The 14,884-nt window shown below is 32.6% G+C and overlaps 1 protein-coding gene across 3 annotated transcripts in view; it reads left to right on the top strand.

The window, feature by feature from the left end:
• LOC123692479 (polypyrimidine tract-binding protein 2) overlaps positions 1-14,884 on the top strand; it is a 142,589-nt gene that overhangs the window by 98,353 nt on the left and 29,352 nt on the right. For 2 of the 3 annotated variants that reach the window (XM_045637238.1, XM_045637237.1), the window contains 3 exons: positions 2,861-2,962; positions 7,278-7,424; positions 13,534-13,689. In XM_045637238.1, coding sequence (XP_045493194.1) covers positions 2,861-2,962; positions 7,278-7,424; positions 13,534-13,689 — 405 coding nt within the window. The remainder of the gene's footprint in view (positions 1-2,860; positions 2,963-7,277; positions 7,425-13,533; positions 13,690-14,884) is intronic. The other variant, XM_045637239.1, reaches the window with a different exon arrangement.

The raw sequence follows: 14,884 nt of genomic DNA, 5'->3' as shown, positions 1-14,884 counted from the left end.
TTCAACCACGGAAACAATGTACGACTGATCCATGAATCTCTTTATACTCTGTAATAACTTTTCGTGGATGATCTTTTACCTGCTTATTAACTTCCGCAAAATTAATTATTCGTAATTTCGAGGTAATCAAATGATATATGAGGCACTGCAACAAAATTAGGCACGTTTACGCTCAATTCTGTAATAAGTATTAATAATGTTTTCACATACGACTTTATTTATCAATAATGTTTTCGATACGACTGCTTTATAAATCATATGAGAAAATGTTAATAATAGTAATTATAGGTACATAAAATGTCATTAAAAGAAAGTTATTAAAATTTTATAACATTACGGACTAAGCAGTCCACACCAGATAATCTAATTCTATTGAACTTCCGAGGAATCGTTGGCAAAGTATTTGCTTAAATGTGGTCCCTAGATTGCGAGGGAGAATGCGATGAAAATTATACCTAAAATAATATTGACTCGAGCAATCTGTAAAATAGGCGTCCCTTACAGAAATAACAATTGAATCTTGTCGTTCCTACCCATCTCCGAGATTTTTTGGGGTTACATTTTAATATCACTAATACATTATACGTATCGATTCACAACAATGGCTATGGCCATTCACTTTGGCTACGTAACCATTTCTTTACCGCTTTCAGGGAAATACTTTTTTGATACGTCTTTATCGATTATTTCTTAGCTTATTTCATAACCGTTATGGAAGTAAGTAGTTTAGTATTATTGTTCGTTAGATGAGCTAGATTCATACATAATATTTATAATTTATGAAATTTGATTTAAAAAATGCGACTATTTTTTTTTTGTTCGGTGGTTATGTTGTTTAATTTAAAATGGAACACAAACCGTTGTCAATCAAATAAAGTGTGTTATTTATTTACATTTAAGCGTTTATTTGCGTAGTATAGACACGTTAGTTTTAAATATGAACATAAAATATTCAAAGTTAAATTCCATTAGCATTGTACCTATTGGTAAAATAAACTTAAATAGTGAATGAGCATTGGAGAGGCGATCCTTTAAAGTATTTATTTTTGGGGGCCAAAAGGGATCAAAAATGTGTTTATTTGATCTTTACAGACTTAAATTACATTGAAACGTTAAGTGTGTTTGATCGGGAATAAGAAAAGACTAGTCTGAATCCAAAGCTTTGATCACGTGATACCCATATGAAAAGAAGACCTAGTTTTTGTGACAACATTTTCAAGTTTTAATCCATACAAACTCTAAGAAGTAATAAATAAGTATTAAACCTTTTAAAACATTTAACCGGGCCCTATACAATTAAAAAAGCAATCAAAATAAATCTTTAATTCCTTGACAAATTCTCACAAGCGTATAAAATGCCCATTATTTAACACAATCTGCTATTTCACAACAAGATTTCCACCCAATTGCTTCTTTGTTGGGAAAAATGTTATTTAATTTCCAGCAATTATTACACCCGCTCTACAAAATTACTCTAAGGAATAGAATCCTGTGTCGGCTTTATTCCAAAAAATCGTACCTTTTCAAAATGGAAGCTTAACACCACAAAATAGGATTCCCGCTGTTAATGTTATCATTTTATTCTATTAGGCAAATTTAATAAAGTAATGGGTTTATATTATTTTGTGTTCGTTGATGTCTGCTTGTAAAGGAAGATTTAATATTTGAATCGAAATATTTAAATGACGGGGAATGTAATACATTCTTTCAATTAATATCTATACAGTAGTACAAAAAACCTTATTGTAATCCTATATTTGTAAGGAATATGATTGAAAATAATATATTTGTCAAGACTTCATTCACTACTTCTCGCGAAACTAAAAGAAACATATGTGCGTATTGCGTATACAAAAAGATAACAACAAGCAATTTGGATCCCAGAATGTACACGTCAAAGCGCTATCTATCTATTTAAGATGAGGAAATGACAGACTGGCTCAGTTAAACGCACCGGTGTCAGGTATAAATCACTAGAAGTAATAAGGCAAATACAAATATAACGCCTTGGAGGATTCCGCCATGTTTTGTCTCTGTTGTTTTACATAATGGATCTAACATCACATTCATATGACACTTTGAAAAGTTTAATGTTTGCTTCATTCAACGGATTAAAGACTAATGAAATATCTTGGGCTCTGAAGAAAATGTTTACATAAAACTTGTGTATACTTAAGTAAATAATAATCTAGTCATCTAATTCCATGAAGCTTAAAGGGAAATTTTAAACTTAACTGAAAAACTGAAATATCCATCCGTATAATGTTTCCATACAATTTTCATCACTGCGTAGCTAATCGGTATGCAGGGGTATGCGGCACCTGCCTACCTGGCATCCGTCACTTGAGACACTTAATAAAGACCCACATGTCACTCCTAACGCTCTTTGCTCTGAATGTAAGTGAAAGCGAAATTGGCCACAACATCAGCTTTATTTGTTTAGCTTTTGCCCATTCATTTAATGGAAATTGGCTTTATTAACACTATTTTATTAAAGATCTCTGTTGATGATATTATGTAATATCACGTTTATTCTTTTAACAAACGTACAATAATATTTTTATAGATAACGTATCGATACGAGACAATTTTAATGTTCTTATTTCAATAACATAACATCGACGTTTTCCTTGTATTATTATTTGGAATAACAGTACACGATATATAGGTAGTTAAGGAAATTACTTTTATTAAATAAATATTTATAAGCATTTTTATGTCAAATTTACAATATCTACCTTTCGCATTCATTATATTAGACGGATTAATAAATTATTTAATATTTCTCTGTTCAAAAGATGAGAAATATCATTGCGTAATTAATGGGTGAGTTATTTAATTTACTTTTTCTTTGTTACAGAGGGGCTCAGACGAGCTTCTTTCGCAGAGTGGCGTCACCGTCATGGCGCCCGCGGCTCCGCACCACGCTGATAACAATAATCAGGACTCCGCTGCGAAAAAAGTAAGTACCCTCTAATCGTCTTAGGAAAGTTGTTATAACATTTGATTGATGTTGGAGTAGCTTACTTGATTTTAGAAATTCGTAATGAGTAAGAATGAGTGTAAGTCGTTTAAATAAATCGTTTAAAACATGACATAGGTATTATTAGGCTAACAATAGTAGGAGGACTATATTATTTCTGTGTCCCTATTTTCTACATTGAAAAAACAGGCGCGCGTTATTGTGTTAAACAAATGGGGTACTCACGAAAGAAACCTTCGTAGTAATTCCTTTTTTATTTCATAATTATCCAACCAGACATTATAAATAAACAAAAAGTAAAGTCAAGAGTATTAAAATAAAGAGCCATCGTAAAAAGATCCACCGTGTCGTAAAGGCCATCCCTAGGGGATTTAAAGGCCAAAATTTTATTAATCTTTTCTCGACTTTAGATTTTAGAATCTGGATGGATTTCATATAGTATATTGAATACAAATTGAATTTATAATCATTTTTCTTCGAGCGAATGGTAAAGATCGTTTAGGGGACAAGCGATCCTTTGAGATATTTGCCTTTATATTTACTCAGTAGGTATTTGTATTTCGTATGAGTTGGATTCGAATAAATCTTTGTTAAGCTACTATGTGTACTGATTGATTTTTATTCTGTCAATAGGATTCATATGGACTTTATTTCAAAGAGCATGTATTCTGATATTTATAATAAACCAATCCGTTATAATTTGTTGGGAAAATAATGAATGCATAATAACTCAGTTTTACAGCGATCCAATAAAAACACACGTGTCTGTACACAAATTTCCCGCAAAAGTTGGGATAGTTAAAAGAATGGGGAAGCGCTGTGTATTTAAACAGAATTGTACCTAAACAAAAAGCGTATGCAACTGTAATGTAAAAATAAACATTGTAGCAGTTTGGGTTTTTCCATTTCGGGGCTGGTTCATTGTATTTTTGCATAGAGGTGAGCAAGGCACGTAAATATACATTGTTTGGTGGTACAATAAATGTGGCACTTTTATTTATTGTTGCTGAACATAAAACATTTCTAATAAATTAATTTTCATTAGTTGAGCCCCCGTAAAATTCTTGTTTGGTATAATAAATAAACCGTTGAAAATTGAGCGACGTTTTAAAGTACCTAATAACAACATTCCAGGTGCAAGCAGCAAATATTATATTTAAAATAAACAATAAACACACAAGTCCTGATGTATTGTCTCCTTAAATGGAGATCCTTTCTTTTCGTAAATTATCCGACTCAAAGGAAAAACATCGTCGCCATATTAGTTTTGCCGACCATTTACTCACTTGTTAGGAAGGTCCTGGAAAAAACCTCGCCTCAGTAATCTTAATTACATTGTGATCTCGTTACAGCTCGGCCCTAATTCATAATTAAATAGGGACGTGTCCCCGTGTCTCTTATTTATTTGCTATTTTATGGTTTCACGATTGCTTTCACTTTTGTACTGAGAGAATTTTAAGAGAGCTTTTTAGAAAACACCCCTTTTTCCGCACTGAATATTCATTTTGGATCCATCAGCGAACCGGCGACTTGTTTAATAAATAATTCTAAGTTCTATTGTTTTATACCAAAGCTATTCTTTGGAATACCTAATGAAAAGGGGCTGAAGAAAACATACTAATAAACCTTCGTCCTCTTTGACCCAGTCATTAATGTCCAAATAAAGTAATTAATTATGTTCTTCGTTTTTTCCTCTTTTCCGTGACGGTTGGCCTACAAAAACAGGAGCGGAGGGTACTCAAGATCAATCAAATTTTGGATAGTGTCTAGGTATAGATACTTATTACCATTTCATATTTATTTTCTTACAGTCGCCATTGTTTGTTATCAACATTGGTACGATAAATATTTTTTTATCAATTTTTATGAACTTCGAATCGTTATTTTCTACACCACTGACTTAATCTTAACTTATTTTCATTTAATTATTCCTATAAATTGAAGTTGTGTGTATATTTATCATAAATATTTTTACTTTAAAGTTGACATAATTTTGGAACAGTTAGTAAAGACGTCTATTTGCTTACAATAACCTTCGGTCTGCCAATTAAAACTTCCGCTTGTTCAGATTTCAGTAAAATTTTAAACCTTAAAATATAGTATTTGCTTGTTTACAGAACGTAAAAATATACGATTCGAACGAAACATTTATTTCTTTAGTAAAAGTATAAATACATTTCTCTCAAATTTCTGTTATTATTAAGAAAATAATTCCAACCTTATTTAGGTTACGTATCTCTTCTGATATATTTGTTTGAATCTGACTTTTAAATAAATGAATAAAGTACTTCTTTAGTGCATTAAAACAGTTATATAGATTTTAGGATTATTTAATATTGTACGATTATATTACTTCCATCCTCTTAATAAGTGTAAAGTCTAAATGCCACTACAGTTTATGGCCTAGTGTTGAAGGCGGCCAAGTGAGAAATAGTATTTCAATAAACACGCTAGACGCGATCATCAGGAAAATTGACCGATTCCGGGAAATCCGCCCAGGAAAATGTCATACGATATCTCTTTTTTTCTATCCCAACAACCAAGCCCAGATTTAATATTTATGGATGAAATGTGAGACGGAGCGGATGATTTAAACTGCTTGATGTGAAAATAGTTCGCAGATTTTCTGACCCAGCGAAAGCAGTGTCCTTCTTCACGTTTTACGTGCCACTTGTTTTCGTTCGCGAGCAAAGAAAATACTGTAATGTACCCTTAAGGTGGGTGAACGTGCGTCGCGATTTATTCCTCCCCTTTGCTAGCGAGTTCGTAACAAATATTTTTTATTTGTTTATTTACGGAGATTTGCTTCTTTTGATGTCGATTGTTACCTGTATTCGTATTGTGAGAGTACGAAAATTATACTCACATTCTTTCTTCTAGTTAGCGGCTTACTCGTAATTCATAAAATGTAAACTGAAATATAAAGTTTTTTTATGTAAGGTCGATATTACGTATAAAAATACTTCTATATCAACTAAATAAATTATATAAAAACCATACTTGTTGAACTGAAGCGCGAGGTCGTGAAAAATGTCATTGATTTCCCACGATAAAAGAACCTAAATAAAAGTGAAAACATTAATCATTCAGCGCAGAATAAACGCTTAAGTCGTAAGTGAAAAATGTGAAAAGTAGGAACGGAACTGTACGACTTCCCGCCACTATCGAGATAGTTGGTCCCTTTTGTGTAACTCGACAATGATCAACTAATAGACATTAGCTTCATTTGTTACGCTTACGAATCGGTAAAAGGAGGCAAAGTCGAGAAAATGTTTCTACCAAATCTCGCGATCCCAACAACTTTGTTACATAAAGTCATTTGTAAAAAGTTTCATCGTCCCCTTCTTGCGATGTTAAATACTTAAGTAGAGTAAATGATCCGCGCCATACTTTGTCAGTTAATTTCCAGTATTAGCTTGAACAGTTTTAAACTTAACACTGATATTTTAACGTTAAAATTTTCGCTTGTAGAGAATTTTTTCTAGAAGACGATGCAATGTAAGCAAATGTTGCAGTACACTTTTTAATCATTATTTATGTATACTTTTATGTACTTTGTCGTAGCTTATTTGAAAGTTTATTGTAATGTCTCAAAGGATTAGAATTTTTTTATGAAGTGACTTTCCGTTTGTTGATGAATATTAATTCAAATCACGACGTAATTATTTTCCCTTACCCCGTTGAGCAATTAATTAATCGAATGGCCATTAAGCTCTCATTGGCTATAAATACTAAAACGTGCAACAAGAATTGCCATACGCGCAGCTCTTTTCTGTTCAATAGAAGGTGAAGTGTCATACAAAGCTACATTATATTGGCGGCCTCACTCGGGCCCGCCACCGTAATCAAAAGCCTCTCCCGGGAACAATAGCGCCCACATCGGGACCCGACCGATAAGCCTCGGCAATTATACTACATCGACTTTTCAATTATCCAACCGACTCTTCCCCGTGAACAATACTAGGTTTATTTATGTATATTAGAGCGGTCATTTTGTTCGCCGTTTAGACGCGCATTCATTCCGACATAATTCTCCATTAAACAATGTAGGTACGCAAATGGGACATTTATATTCCGAGCTGAATTAATACTTTTAATTATGCTTATAAATACGACGCAAATATTTCACATAATTTGTATTTATGGGCACAACATTCGTGAGCTGTAATCGTTCTGAAATTTGAACTACATCCAATTTAAGTTCTTTATAACCAATCGACGGGTTCTTTTATTTCTTGCGTTAATGTTAAGGACACTACCTATTGTGTTTTCTAATGTGAAATTTTAATTACAGGTTAAGCTGGAACAGAATGTTGGCAAGCCGTCTCGGGTTATACATATACGGAACATACCAAATGAGACAACAGAAGCGGAGATCATACAGCTGGGCTTACCGTTCGGCAGAGTCACTAATGTGCTCGTACTAAAGGGGAAAAATCAGGTAATTTATTATTTATAACAACGTTATAATAACAATGACTTGTCTATTTGTTTTATTAATAGTATGTTCCGGGTCGGCATTTTCAGTTTACCCTGACATATTCCAATCGTATAAAAATGTAAATGTATGTGATATAATAAAGAACTACAATCCACTCATAAATATCAATAATTATACAAACTTTTAACGAATTTAATAAAAAGTAATTTATAAAAATATAATCAATACATCCAATTTGTATACCTACATTCACACATGTGTAAAGAATAAATTACTATTGTCAAATATATTCAACCTTATATTTATTTGAAATCAATCGAAGTAATTTTATATTGGAAATTATAATATTATATAGAATTAAATTGCATAATGCCTGAAGGGAAATATTATGCTTGCTTTTAGATGTACGACAAAACAACTAGGAAAATAATATCATTTGTAAATGGATAATATTTCATATTCCGTGTTGGGACAGGGACGAAATAATATCCGACATTTGTATTTCAAAATAATCTTCCTATTTTTATTCTAAATGAGAAAATTTGTATGTGGCGCACTAAATCACGACCAGAAAGATTTCTTACGACGGTCTTACATAATTATTATTAAAGCGTAGGTTTTCTGTCTGGTATTTTATTTTTAAATTACAAATATACTCTACGAAGTTTGTATAACGATAAGCATAATTATTAAAACTAAACAGTAATACAATAAGTTGAACTTATCTTAACTAGATAATATTTTGTAAAGTTGCGTGGATAATCGGTACAGATGCTAGCGGTTTGCAGTTTCAAAGTAATATCGAATAGAAATCCAATACAATAATTGTTTACTGCAAGAGGATAAGGACGAATAATACCAACGTAAAAGCTTGCATTTAAATTGAGTTAGTTTGAAATTTGAATAGTTGAAGTGGATAGTTAAACAATTAATCTTTGATTAATGTATTTATTTAATTACTTTTGTTTTTTATCGTTAATACTTTTAACCGTTGATCCTAATTTAACAGGGATTAACTATCTATTAGCATATGAATGGATACAATGCGGCAAATTTCAATAAGCTAATTGAAACCCCTAATCACAAGCTGTGATATCGTTATTCATTACTTATATACGGGCAATTTTCATTTAACATAACTCGGACGTGTAACAGCACACAATAGACGCTTGTCCGGAAACAACAAGTGGGTGCCGCGCCGCAAATAGGCCGTTTACCATTGTGACATAGTAGACCTACTTATTCTCTCTTTTCTTCAACACTGAAAAAACGGAGCAAATCAGGTGGTAAAATACTGTGCCTCCAGTGAATAAGGGAATAACTCAAAAACAGCACTTTTCAGGAGAGACAAAAAACTATATATCAACACTAAATCTTTATAACTTCAAATTTTTAAGCTTGTATGGGTAAGATATGATGTTAGACTTTAGTTTTACATATGAACAGATATTGTAACAACCCCATAAATATACTTTTTTCGTGTTTTTTTGTAGTTGTGGCCTTATGAACGAGTACTTCATGGAATAACTCAATGTATTCACATAATTTTTTTTTTGCTCTTTGCAATATAACGACTTATGCCCTAATGCACTATGTTCATAGTCGCATAACACGACTTAAATTATTGCCAGTTTTGGTTTTATAGAAATGATGCGACTTATTATGCTTGAAATTTGTGTACTTTATGACTCAATTGAGGCCTTTTAGTGGAACAACCGTGCATGTAGTTTGAAAAACGAATAAAATCAACGGATTTTTTATCGTTATTAAATATAATAAAAACAAAACAACATGTAGGTGTTTATGCATTTGACCCTAGAAGTCCAATCTACGTAAATTTAATGTACACCGCGGCGAAATAACTTTGTCTTTTCTATATTTACCATCGAATCGCTTCGAAATCCAGAAACAACTCATTAGCCGTCGAGACCTAGCAGTACATAGTTGGCTCATCCCGGTAAATTCCGCCATTTTGTAGTAAAGAGGATGTTGTACGTCATTTTGACGTATAATTGGGCTTTTCGTAACTTTTGGGATTGTTTAAAAAAAATATTTTGTGTTGATTTATTTCAATATTTTTTTTCCAAGTCACGTTTTACATGATATAGTATTATATACTATATATTGAGTATAAAATAGGATCCAGAAAACTTTAACACTAGGACGAAAAACCTTCAATTTTAGTAAATGACGATTATTGTCCTCCGCTGGATTTGGACTCCAAGCAAGAGGATTGGATGGCTGAAGATGTTGTCTGGAGAAAAACCGAATATGTCATGGTGGTTATACATTGAGGATACAAGCACTATTAAGAGATAAGAGAAGCTCGAAAACCATATTCCTGTAGGTATGTTCAGTTACCTTACAGGGAAAGTTATAGGTGGTCAGTGGCAATATTTTACGGCATGATATGGAATTTTAACAATTTCTATATCTTATAATATCAAAATAATATAGATAAATAAAGAAAAAACAATGAGCCGCAAAGATTTTATGAAAAAATTAAGCACAAATTTGAAGGTGCCTTGGATGCAAATACGACTTGAAGAGACTCTACGTGACAATATCCAAATTTTTTCAAAATATATGGTACCAGAGTATCCATAATATGTTTACGATAATGCAGGACCAAAATAGTTTCGATATTGCGGATTTTTTTCCTATAAAAAGGCAAATTACAGTGGCTAAAACGCTATATGAGAGAGAACACAATATTCATAATTGTCAAGACTGGTTATATTTTTTTTTTCTATGCGTCTATAATTATTATAGTATTATTGTAGTTAGATTAAATAAAAAAAAAGATTAAAAACTAGTTATTTTTTATAAAACTTATCCAAATATAAGAAGAAAATATTATAAGTTTAACATTTTTGTTGGCTTTTTTTAGATGATTCAATTATCGTTCTGTATTTATATAAACAAGGAGTATAATATTAGTACTTAATGTGTTAATTAAAACTGTATTTTTAATATCTATTGCAAAAAATATTTAATTTCCATAGAAATATTATTAGTATCCCAAGTTAACTGATAAATAAAAAAAGATTGAAAAATATTATTAAGCAAAAAGGAATAGTGTCCGTTGTTTCCGTGCAGTATTCAAATAGACCAATAGTAACACGGCATTAATGCAAAACTGTCTCATGTCGTCACTTGAACCAATGACACTAAGAGTTGTTCCTTTATGCTCATGTTAGAAAAATGACACAACTGCGTTTATATTAAAATAGTGTTAGCACGGATGGAACAAAATGAATTAAGTCTTTATTCAAAAAGTATAACTACACATATGTCTTTGTGTTCGTGGGTTATTTTGACTCGAGACGAATAGTTCCTTTGCGATTGCCTAAAATGATGGATAAGGTAACTTATACCGTTTATCACACCCTACTTATACCGTTTGGGTCATTCGAAAAACTGGGTTAGGATGCAGCTAGAGATATGACCTTTTGATATGTTGTGTATTTTGACGAGCTGAATCCAATGGTGCAATAAAAACCAAAGGGAATAACTCGTCTTACTCCCTTATTCACTGGAGGCACAGATTATAAACAAAGGCGAGAACCCCAATGTTAAATATACGAAAACGGATTTATATCAAAATTCAGATGTTATTTTAGATCCTATAATAACAACACTGTGTATCACCGCTTCGTTGAAGGAGATCGATGTGCGATAAAAACAACAATAACACAACTATTTCATAGATTTTGATGCGTATGTACATATGGAAACGTGACTTTTTTTATTAAAGCGATAGATAACACCTATCGTAACTCATAAAATCCGGCGCAATTACATTTATGCAATAAACGGCTTCCATCTTTCCACAGTATAAATAGCTTACTAAGCTGAAACTTGTGTAAACTTTCAGAAAATTAAACTCCGTATTAGCAGACATTAGTAAAGTTTGTTTTGCTTAAGCGGTGAATCTTCCGATCGACTTTAAGGTGGTTAGGAAGTAAACGGAGCAAATTTACTCAGGAAAAAAATATTTGACATTATTATTCAAGTCCTTTTCAAAACAATATAAGAGTAATTATATTTTTTCTATATCAAATGAATATTGTAAAGATAAAACTAAATAAATTTATGGTTCAGAGCGAACTTTTACAGTCGAATTCAACCAAGCAAAAATATTACAAAAAAGTCACACGCATAAATTATTTAAAATTTCGCCTAAATAGCAAGACAAATGTGTTGACAATGTTATCCTGTTTTATAAATGGCTTATATGACGTTGGCGTATAGAATAAAAAATGTCCTTTATAACACAGTTGAATAAACGCTTATAATCGTCCCACATTTCTTACGCAATTTTAGCGACCTTCTTAGCTTCATGTTCTAGAACGCGAACTTTTAAAAAACTCAAGTCAACGGATTTGTCAGGATTTAAATTTTAACATTTTTATTTCACAAAGTGTTTCTCATTTTGCTTTTTCACTGCTTACAGGTTTTTGTTAATCATTCCGTTCACTTTGCTATTGTCATGGTATTAATGTCAAATACTAGTAAACTAAAAAAGTAAATTAACCACGCGAAAGTAATAATTTCGGTCAGTCTTCCTACTTACTTTGATTGATGATGAAAAGTATCGTAGTTAATAGTAACTGAAGCTCAGAGAGTTGAGTTAAAAAGCCATCCATCGAGAGGTGGGCAAACATTGATGTGAGTGAGTGCGGACAATCGCCTCCACTCTCGGTGATTAAAACGAAGAGCCGTTGACACCATTTTACGATCAAGCCTCGCGTGGCTACTATGTGTTCATTAATTTGTGTGCTATCATTTAGCTTCGAACTATATACGAATTAACAAAGTGGAATAAATATTTGAACTGTACGCGAGCGCTCTCGGTGGTTCCATTTTGTTCGGCCAGTGGAAACAATTTAACATTTTATTTGTAATAATTATTAATGGATGATATTGATTTGGAGAGTATTATTAAAATGAAAATTAGGCACACAATATTATTTTCAAATATTTGTATATTTCATAAATTACAGAGAGAGATGTTGTGGAACAAAGATGAAAATTAATTAGGAATATAATATAAACTTCATTTTTAAGGGTCAACAATTAATCATAGAGGGTAGGTAGTATATTATTTGAGAAAGGTCGCTTTACGACACGTGACAATTAGTTTTTAATGAATAACAGACAATTCTGTTAAATTTGTGGCTAACTACACGGTCTGTTACTGGTGTATTTGTTCGGCTATGTTCAAATGCCAAAAGCAGTATCCTGCGGTCTCGAGGCGCGCTGGCGGTAAATGGGCGACGGTAAATTCTCTATGAAATCGGGAAAATCATAACACATTTAGAGAATCACGCAGTACACGTGCGGCGGATCAGTCTGCTTGTTTGGTTACCGAGTTTGTGTATGGTCGACCCAACTAGAGCCGATTAATTGCAGCCTACGGTGCTACATACAAAACCTCGTTAACGGTACGTTAGCGCAACATTGTTAAGCAATATACCGGTGAAATCTAACAGTAATTCCTGTGCGTCAAAGGACCTACAGAAATAACTGATTCATTCCATTGCCGCGCTGCATAAAATGCATTTCGCGTAAAATTAATATGATGTTGCGTTTACCGCATGCGAATTTTTATTCAAAATTCACATTCTTATGCTACAAGCCATTCGGTATACGTCGTAGTGAATTAGATGGCACCGAGCGTGTGCGAATAAAATATACGAATACGACAAACTCGGAGCGAGACCTCTCGACACGTCATCTTTCATCCCCATATATTACACTCCCGACTCCGGTATATTCGATTAGATTAGGTGATAGTTGTCGTAGTACCTCCAGCCACTCAATTTATGTTCGAGCATTGTATTGTACTTATCGTTATTTATATCATTCGATCTGCCGCACACGGGTTATTATGTTCCAGAGTTTATTTCTTAAAGGAATTCGTATCTATGAATCTACAAAATGTCGTTGGAATATACGCTTATGGTCTACGGATATTTATAAGATCTATTTATATTATTTATTGTCTATTTTTACATCAATTTCGTGTCTTAGAAGTAATACTTAATGTTTTATTATTTATTATTCTACACATAAATATTCAAACTTATATTTAAATTTTCCCTAGGCGTTCCTGGAGATGGCAGAGGAGATATCAGCAGTGGCAATGGTGGCATATTTCGGCGGGTGCGTCGCTCAACTGAGGGGTCGCGCGGTCTACGTACAGTTCTCTAACCATAAGGAACTCAAGACTGATCAGACTCACAGTAATGCTGTAAGTGTGGTAATTATTTATTTTTAATTATGATGAGATGGGAGAGAGCATGTTATACTCATCTTATTTTAATTAATTGTCCCATTTTACTTAGACTAGTAAATTAAAACACAGTAAATAAAAATAATGTAACGGACTTTCACAGAAATTCAACAATATTTCCAAAAGCCAAAGAACAATTGAAATCTGCATCAATCATTGCCATTATAACAATATTCCACTATTCATAAGTATTGATTAAATTACCAAATGCGAAATCAAACTATGTAAATTGTAACTTTTGGTCACTAATAACACACAATGTTTCAATTAGGTTCGTTACGGAAGGATTATAGCATAATATGTGGAATTGATTCGACGAAGGCATAAATAGAAATTAACCCGTACAATGCCGGCCAAACTGTTAATAATCTTTGTTATAGATGCTGAGATAACAGCATTGAATAAACCCGCATTCCGCCAGAGTACAGGCACAGTACAGGGCACGGCGTAGTGATTTGATTGAGTGACGAATGAATGCATTGTGGCGGCATTCGGTAGTTTTATTTTACTGTCAACGCCATATTTTTTTAAAGGAATGAAGCGAAATTTTTGGCAGATTTGTTTTTGATTGTACCTGCCTAGATGTGACTTCTGATGTAACGGAAAATTATATTTCGTATTCATTATTCATTCATTTCAATTGAAAGTGTTTTTATTGTAAGATAATTTAGTCCATAATGTGTCAGCTATTCTTTCTGAAACTTAATAATTATAACCATTGTACCAATACTAATAAAGGATCGATTAAGTTATAGCTACTGAATGTATATTTTTCTTCGTTTCGGCACCTGGCTGGCAAGACAGGTCATATAAAATTTACTTCACCTTTCAACGTCTCTAACACTAAAAATTACACTTAACCCTATAATGCCGTCTTTTGATGTTAACGTACGAGTAATTTATTTTATTTTAGTACCACACCGTCGAAGTTATAATTGGATGAAGTTTAATAGACACCATAATAAAAGTAGGAAACTAATAACGACTTTCAATAGATAATAATGATAACGCGAAGGAATCTTCGTATCTCCCCTAAGGTTTGGCTCAAGAAGGAATCAATAATTCGCGTAACACAGCGCCCCAATGGCTGTATTAATTAAAACGCTTAATTAGTTTCGTTTATCCGTAAATCCTATCGAACAAACCCGGTAATCATTTAATG

The sequence above is a fragment of the Colias croceus genome, chromosome 6 (assembly GCF_905220415.1).
Source record: "Colias croceus chromosome 6, ilColCroc2.1".
In the NCBI taxonomy this organism is placed as follows: Eukaryota; Metazoa; Arthropoda; class Insecta; order Lepidoptera; family Pieridae; genus Colias; species Colias croceus.
Note: the sequence above shows the minus strand (reverse complement) of the source record. Positions and strands in the feature narration are given on the sequence as shown.